The sequence below is a fragment of the Glandiceps talaboti genome, chromosome 12 (genome assembly GCF_964340395.1).
Source record: "Glandiceps talaboti chromosome 12, keGlaTala1.1, whole genome shotgun sequence".
NCBI classification, from domain to species: Eukaryota; Metazoa; Hemichordata; class Enteropneusta; family Spengelidae; genus Glandiceps; species Glandiceps talaboti.
In genome coordinates this window covers 22,134,945-22,144,174 of record NC_135560.1, presented here as the reverse complement: position 1 = coordinate 22,144,174, position 9,230 = coordinate 22,134,945, and the positions used below count along the sequence as shown (strand labels likewise).

At 39.2% G+C, this 9,230-nt stretch overlaps 1 protein-coding gene and 2 non-coding genes across 3 annotated transcripts in view; 1 reads left to right on the top strand and 2 right to left on the bottom strand.

Annotated features, from left to right (window-relative positions):
• The window catches only part of Trnal-aag (transfer RNA leucine (anticodon AAG)), an 82-nt gene extending 67 nt beyond the window's left edge, over positions 1–15 (bottom strand). The window contains exon 1 of the tRNA in view: positions 1–15. This exon is cut by the window's left edge and continues 67 nt beyond it. This is a non-coding gene — a tRNA (tRNA-Leu).
• Positions 16–299: 284 nt separating this feature from the next.
• Trnat-agu (transfer RNA threonine (anticodon AGU)) lies at positions 300–373 on the top strand. Its single transcript has one exon. It is a non-coding gene; the product is annotated as a tRNA-Thr (tRNA).
• Positions 374–1,176: 803 nt separating this feature from the next.
• On the bottom strand, positions 1,177–4,569 carry LOC144443116 (uncharacterized). The gene is made up of 6 exons (XM_078132488.1): positions 4,515–4,569; positions 4,174–4,412; positions 3,061–3,201; positions 2,396–2,572; positions 1,881–1,923; positions 1,177–1,364 (listed from the first exon to the last, which is right to left on the bottom strand). The coding sequence occupies exons 1-6, from the start codon at positions 4,567–4,569 to the stop codon at positions 1,177–1,179; spliced, it is 843 nt and encodes a 280-aa protein (XP_077988614.1).
• Positions 4,570–9,230: the final 4,661 nt, after the last annotated feature.

Sequence of the window (9,230 nt, the reverse complement as noted above, 5' to 3'; positions counted from 1 at the left end):
CTCGGCCACGCTACCTTGTTGAGCTTTGATGTTGCCAGCAGAAAATTATCTATACAGTCAGATTGATATCGTCTTAATAACACATATTTGTCGAACTAATTTATGACGAAGTAGTAAATATATATTTTTTCAACATTTAAAATGTCGACGCGTCTTCAATGTATTAGTTGTTAACTTGTAATGACGGGTTTATTTATCTCATTAAACACGTTCAATTTCTCCTCCAGAATGAAAGATGACTGATAATATTGAATATACTCATTCTTGGCATTTAAAAAAAAATAGTTTGTGCATAGCCTGGCGCCGTGGCTTAGTTGGTTAAAGCGCCTGTCTAGTAAACAGGAGATCCTGGGTTCAAATCCCAGCGGTGCCTATATTTTACCAGTTTGTGAGACTTAAAGGGTCATGTTTCAATTCTCGCCAACCATATTAATTTAGTGTTATCGTGATTACATAGGATCACTCTTCTCCCGTTTTCAATAGCTCTGCCAAACAACCGTTTTTCCCACGTATATTTTAATGTTAATCCGAAGTGGGCAATCTAAAGGCGAAGGTTTCAGTCCCATGTTCTCGCATTAGTGTTATCCTATAAATGGAGCCATGTGGATTTCAGGATCATTCTTTAATTTGTTCTGGTTTAACTTTTCTATAACTCTGCCAGACAACTATTTTAAACACCTACTTTTAATCCGAGTGTTTTTAATATAGTTCTAAAAAAAAGATATTTTAGCGATAATGCTGTTACACGGTGAAAAGTTAGAAATCTCCAACTTCCATTTCCATGGTGATTGAGTGATTTAGTTAATGGTAATAATGGAATCGACTATTTGAGGAATCAAACATGTGTTCAAAAGAAATAAACTTTGAATGTATCATCTGTCGTCATTGCAATATCCGTTTTGCAATATGTAAGAAATGTCATCAACAATATGTGTTGACCGTGTGTCTATCATTTATAGATAATACGAGATGATGTGAAATGACATGTGTTTGCTATGGATCCAATTGCGATGTATGTTTATAACGTTTTGGATGGATAAAGTGTGATAAAATTGTGTAGCGAGGCGAGAAAGAAAAAATGAAAACACTAATTTTGTAACATATATTCTATGCTATCACTTTATTCCAAGTAAACATGGTAAAATTTACAACAGTTTACTATCCCTGACTTGCGTTTTAGCAGACGGTGTCGTGTTCGTGCTCCAACAACGCGATGGGGATGTTCTCTGGATTGATGACGTAGTCGAGATGAGGTTGGTAACCACCCACGTAAACTGCCATGAATGCATGTGCTAGTCCCTGCACATAATCCTGGTAAGCTGCATGGTCATTGGTCAAGTCTGCCGTACATACATTACTGCAAACTATTGAAAATGAAATATGTAAAGGAACATTTGATTGGTTAAGGTTGTAACATTTAGCTACCATGATCCAGCTTCATGTTCTCTTTCAGTTTTAGGTAACCCATGTTTTAGCCTGCATGATTACAATATGTGGGGTTGGGGAGGGGGGACTACTAAATTATGAGATGAGATGAGGGACATTTCTCATGTATGCATGCCATTCCATTATAAACTATAGTAGTTGCCCTCTATACCTCAATTGCAAGCTTAAATGGCGACCAGAAAGTTTTTTAAATAACACCTCTTGCTCTTTTTTCGTTGTTGTCTCTGATCATACATTTCCGAAAATGTTTGTGACTATGCTCGTGAATGTATTATAGAGACTTTCTTTAGTATCATATCGGAGTCCAGTTATGAACTTGTGTAAAAATGTAACTTATTATACCTGCAACAGTGGAAACATTCAAACACATGCATGAGCACCAACTTGGATCACAGACAACGTTATCTAAGGGTGAACTATCCTTATTGACTTACTTATCCACCATTCTTCGTCAAGAACTGCACAGTGTCCATAATCCTGTACAAAACATGGAAAGAAAGAAAAATAAATCTTAAAAAAATAAAATATCTATACTGTGATATTAAAGTGATACTTAACTACGCGCATCTTGTTCGCCGGACAGCAAAGTACAAGTCCTGCACAATTAAAGAGTTCTGGAGATGACACCGTGAGTTACGATGATCACATATATCATGGATAGCTTTGCAAACACAGGTCATAGGTCATATGTCGTTTCGAGGGGAAGAGGGATAATACAACATTCGCTAGGTCGAAAAGATTTTGGTATTTTTATATGATCTGTTCAAGTGATCAAATGTGGACCTTGGTACAGTTTGTGACAGCTAGTTGATTCACTTGGCCGCATTGGTGAATGCAGTTATAAACAATAGCTAAAAACGGCAGGTGACCCGAAAACAGGTCATGAAGCTATGTGAATCGGACACACACGGATACGTGCTTGAAAATATAAATAATTTTATGTACTTACCGCCACTTGCATGAGAACCCTTGGACATTGCCAATGGTCGTAAAATGTCCTGTAATCTCTCCCTACTATGTTACAGTTCGGGAAATCATACGCCAGTTCTGTTCCATACATCACAGCTGGCACAACAAAGTCATTGATTTCAGTAATTCTGTGATGCGGCTCAATAAAGACACAAGACTGCAAGGCAGAAATATGAAACGATACAACATTTGAAGATTTTCCACGAAATCTCGCGTGATCTCTCCTCATTGGTTACTGGTCACCGGTAATTATGCCAATTATATTGTTCACATATGTCACATCTATCATGAATAATCAATATCGGCAGATAATTTCAAAGACGATCAGTTGTTGTTTTTCTCCAACAGTATTTTCGCGTTCACATGAGATCTCGCGGTCACACAAGATTTCACTATTTATCTAAAAGACACTGAAAATGTTAATGCTAGACTTGCAAGGTTAACGAATACTCTGATGTTTGGTATGCCATTAGCATTACAAACAAAATTATTTAATAATTATAACCTAAGTTAAAATGTAGTGTACTTTATAAGTATATTCCAACTATTTGTTCTCTTTGAGTTAAATCCGAGAAGTCATTATATATATTCAATGTGTACTGTTGGACAAGCTAAAACGTGTCCTCAACCCAGAGTCCATCTTACCTTGAACACAGTGTTATTTTGTTGTAGCATGTTATAGATATCGCGGCATCCTGCTGAGTGACAGCCTGCAGAGACGTGGTCCCAGGACGCCTTTACACCAGGACTAATTCCAGACAGGTATTCATTGAGGTTCTCTTCGAGCTAATAGGAGATTTCACACGACATCAGTGGATACTTAGGTTACGGTTATACTAAACTAACATTCATACCGCCACCATCTACCACCTCCACCATTCATATTTGATAGAATCAATTCACCGACTAGAACGTCCATACTGTGGTGGTTCATTCGATTCGGTTGTTTTATCATCAATTCAATTTTACTTACTTAATTAAAATACCGTCAACCCATGCTATTAAAACGAATGAACACCAGGAAAGGAAATGTACACATTGTATGTTTAACTGCCATGATCACAAGGGCAAGGACATTCAAATTTCCTGATATGCGCACTTGATCATTTTTGGTGTTCGCCATTGTGAGTTCATCAAAGTGAAAAGAACCGTCGGTAACAGAATCTGGAAATGTAAGAAATGTCATGACAGTGACACTGCCACAGTAGCATATCATGTATTATATATAAATTTATTTATTTATCTATCTATATCATATGTATTATAAATAACACGTACGTTGTTCCATACATCATAATGACACTTAGGCCTAAAAAAAAGTTGTGTAGTTCCGGTTACCCGACCCCACCTAGTTTTTCACTGCCGACTCTAAACTTATTTTTTTACATATTCGATAAAAAAAATAATAAAATCACGAAAATTGTGAAGTCTCGCCAGAGATAGTGGATGCGGAAACTGAACTGTTCTTCCAATCTGTAATGCTGTACATCTGATGAGAAGAAACCAATAACACATAGACCATATGGAAAACAACGGAAGACGTTAACTACCTGAGCTAGACACTCACATATGGAAAAAAAAATAAGATAAAAAATCTACCTACCCCACCTATTCTAAAGTGTAATCGGAACCACACAATTTTTTCATTAGGCCAATCGACGCTATCTCACATCTAGTGAGAGAGAAAAGTGTTAAAAGACACTGATACCATTATAGTGACATACCACAGACAAGTAACTTGTCTGTGGACATACGTACCCAAGCTAGCTGATCGAAATAATCCTCTACTTGAATAGTCACTGGGTCGTCGTCTGAATTGACTGTGTCGTCATCGTTCACCAAATTCACTGGTATGAATGGATCAATGCCAGTCACGATGAAACCATGGCTAGCGATGTTGTGTGAAATGTTGGAGTATAATATTGTTGGAAGGAGTCCTCCCCATCCACCAATTAGGTACCACACTCCATACAGACCTGGTTCTGTTGGGTGAAAGACTGCAAAGAACAACAGATTCAACAAATAATCACTGGTTAATGACAGTCACGTGATGATATACCATGATGTTACCATAGCATATCCACCTCAACAATCCTAACCATCACCACCACTACCACTACCATCTCGATCCTCCATCACCGTAACCTCGACCATCGCCCCATCACCTCATCCCCCGCAACCACCACCACCACCACCACCACCAACAACAACAACAACAACAACAACAACAACAACCATCATCCCCACCACCATCCCATCACTACCACCACCGTCACCACAACTACCACCTCTTCAACCATGTACCCACCTCCACCACCCCACCAACACCGTCACTAACACAACCACTGTCTCCACCATCACCACCACCACCACCACCACCGTCACTAACACAACCACTGTCTCCACCACCACCGTCACTAACACAACCCTTGTCTCCACCACCACCACCACCACCACCACCACCACCACCACCGTCACCACCACCACCGTCACTAACACAACCACTGTCTCCACCACCACCACCACCACCACCACCACCACCACCACCTCACTCCCACCAACACCGTCACTAACACAACCACTGTCTCCACCTCCACCACCACCACCACCACCACCACCACCACCACCACCACCTCACCCCCACCAACACCGTCACTAACACAACCACTGTCTCCACCTCCACCACCACCACCACCACCACCACCACCTCACCCCCACCAACACCGTCACTAACACAACCACTGTCTCCACCTCCACCACCACCACCACCACCACCACCACCACCACCTCCTCCTCCTCCTCCTCCTCCTCATTTAGCTATTATAATGTTCATTGGAGAATTATTCTGAGGTTTTTATGTTTTAGTACGTACTTGAAGAGTGGATAGGTGCTCCGTGTTCAGTCTTTGTCATTCTAAAATAACCCGTTTCCAATGGTCCAGGTTTGTATGGATAACCCTCATCAACATAAATCTCCTCTAGATGACACAAAGAGATAGATAAACATTACACATCTCCTGTAGAATATGCAGAGATGGGTAAACATCACGCATCTCCTCTAGAGGACGCAAAGAGATAGGTAAACATAACGCATCTCCTCTAGAGGACGCAAACAGAGATAGCTAAACATTACGCATCTCCTCTAGAGGACGCAAAGAGATAGGTAAACATTGCGCATCTCCAGGATGCAAAGAGATAGGTAAACATAGGTTAACGTATACTACATATCAGGAACACACATTATTGCTAAGATTACTGCTTCCTAAGGAAAAGACCACACGAATCCTGTTACTACAAATGTATCAATATACACCTTAGCATAGACAATTCTTTCCATAAAGACCAAGCCAAAACGTTATTTTGTTTTCAGCCTGTGATAGGTCATAAAACATCCCTAGTATAATGTTAAAACTGTTTCGGTTCTGTGAATGTTTTTATATGACTTCAACTGTGTCCACATTTGAAGTATTACGTGTATGTAGTGTCTTCTTAAAACAATTTGATCATTTCATGTGATAAGAGTTTGCTTGTGTTACATGTATGTCAATGTGTGTGAATTGTTTGACAGAAGCATGTGTTAAAATGTTAAATTGATTGTGTGGTAGATAATAGTTAAGACAGCATGATAAAATTGTATCACGTCTACACTGCGCTTGATAAATTTTGAATAAATGACCCAGATCAGATGACACATCTAACATGTTACAGCAGATGTCAGTTAAACAGGCAACTGTAATTTGACAACTAACTTTATGCAGACTCAGGGAAAGTATAAAAATGTCCTAGACAGATAGAGCGAAAAAAAACGATCCTTCATTTAAATACCATTTTCTCGATAGAGTACGTAGAATGAGGGGAATTTGAAATTCAAAAGACATTGCCTGCTTTTTGTACTAAACCATTTAACACAGACAGACAGACAGACAGACACACACAGACACAGACACAGACACACACAGACACACATACACACAGACACACACAGACAGACAGACACACAGACAGACACACACACAGACACACACACAGACACATGTACACACACAGACACAGACACAGACACAGACACAGACACAGACACAGACACAGACACAGACACAGACACAGACACACATACACACACACACACACACACACACGTACCTGTACCCACAAGGGTCAAGAAGAGACAGAAAATGGTTGGTAAGATCATCCTGTCTGCAGTGTAATTCCGTAGTGTCTAAAATTTAAAAAAGGATAAGATACGTCGATGAAATGCACCTATAAGGTAGTTAGAATTCAAATACTACTCACATACACCTTGTAATTCGATCATAAAATCCATCGATTAAATATTAAATATCCTCGCATGCTGAATTCATATCAAACTTTGCTTTGGACGTTCAATCAGCTGAAGAAAGACCCGATGCGATGTCTTGGCTGTTCACAGATTCTTTTACAGGTGAATGGATGGATGTATGAAGCTGAGAACTAGCGGTGAAACGATGTGTAACAAACTAATTATAACGTTTGATTTCAAGAAGTCGTGAAGTTCATAGAGGACGTTTGTGTGATAAATTCTGGTGAGTGATCGACGTATCCTATACCCCCCCCCCCCAACCCCCCCCCCCCCCAAAAAAAAAACACACCCAAAAACAAGACAAACCCAACAACAACAAAACAAAACAACGAAAAAAAAACCCAACGTTTTGTCTACCAGTCTTTTAATTTAATTGTTCTTCTGTCTACAAATAAGAACCGAGTCGCTGGATTGTTTAAGGACTAACCGCACCATACCCATATGCCGAAATAGGATAGTTTAGAACATGAAATCACGGTATTCGCAACAACTAAGATGTATACTTACCACGTATGCCAGTAACTAAGATGTATACTTACCACGTATGCCAGTAACTAAGATGTATACTTACCACGTATGCCAGTAACTAAGATGTATACTTACCACGTATGCCAGTAACTAAGATGTATACTTACCACGTATGCCTTTAACTAAGATGTATACTTACCACGTATGCCAGTAACTAAGATGTATACTTACCACGTATGCCAGTAACTAAGATGTATACTTACCACGTATGCCTTTAACTAAGATGTATACTTACCACGTATGCCAGTAACTAAGATGTATACTTACCACGTATGCCTTTAACTAAGATGTATACTTACCACGTATGCCTTTAACTAAGATGTATACTTACCACGTATGCCAGTAACTAAGATGTATACTTACCACGTATGCCAGTAACTAAGATGTATACTTACCACGTATGCCAGTAACTAAGATGTATACTTACCACGTATGCCTTTAACTAAGATGTATACTTACCACGTATGCCAGTAACTAAGATGTATACTTACCACGTATGCCAGTAACTAAGATGTATACTTACCACGTATGCCAGTAACTAAGATGTATACTTACCACGTATGCCTTTAACTAAGATGTATACTTACCACGTATGCCAGTAACTAAGATGTATACTTACCACGTATGCCTTTAACTAAGATGTATACTTACCACGTATGCCTTTAACTAAGATGTATACTTACCACGTATGCCTTTAACTAAGATGTATACTTACCACGTATGCCAGTAACTAAGATGTATACTTACCACGTATGCCTTTAACTAAGATGTATACTTACCACGTATGCCTTTAACTAAGATGTATACTTACCACGTATGCCAGTAACTAAGATGTATACTTACCACGTATGCCAGTAACTAAGATGTATACTTACCACGTATGCCAGTAACTAAGCCATATGTCAAATAAAATAGCGTATACCTGAAGTCACACTGTACTCGAGTGAATTTTCAGAGTCGTGTAGTTCACTCAAGCAGTCTTGTGTCTTTTTAGACTTACAGGCAACCATTTCAAACATTGAAAGAATATTTTCTTACCGTGTTTGCCAAGAAGTCGCTTACGAGTAATAGTTTCTATGACGGTCTACGCAATACTGAGGAAACGAGTAAGTTTTTCGATGTTATCACGTGACTATTCCTGTAAGGTTATCTCGGGTCAGCCGTTGCAGTATGACGCTTGAGAATTTTTGATGTCAAAACATCTGCTAAGATATTTCGATAAAAGTGGAGTTCCAGATTACCAATGAAATAAAGGCTGACTCGGCAGACCCACAGCTTTGGAGGGTAGGGTGGGGTGGGGGGGGGATTGAAGGTCACCATAATTATAGTGTTGTTTTCAATACATGGGGATATGTCTAGTCATTAAACTATCACCCAAGGTGTGGAACATATTGCTCAGATGAGGCAACCGTCACATGGCCTTGAAACGTGGAACATCACATCCATCCTCGACCGAGAACTTTGTAGCCCTTCAGCAATATTGGTTGACTAAACAATATGTAGCTGACAAAGAGATAACAGGCCGGAAAATGTACAAACTAGCTACATGATGAACCATCATACATTTACACGAAAAGTTATCCATAACCACTTTTTTTTCGAAGAGAACAATCTTCGCATTCTAAGCTTTAATGTAACATTCCTATAGAGATTCATTGGTGACATGCAGAATCCAGACAAATATGAGGTGACTCGGAAACTGTATATTGTTCAGTGCGTGTGTGTAGCCGGGACTGTGGACGTGATATGCTGACACAGATAAACATTGTAAATTTCAATTTATGACAATGTGTAAAATGTCATGCTGTTTATTTCTGCATAATTGTATTTCCACAAGGATATATATGTATCCTTACAAAATACGAGTTTAATTCGATTCTATCTTAAACAAGACTTCTATCTATAGTATTTGCTTTAACTTTGGGCACATTTTGTCTTTGGCCAGAAAA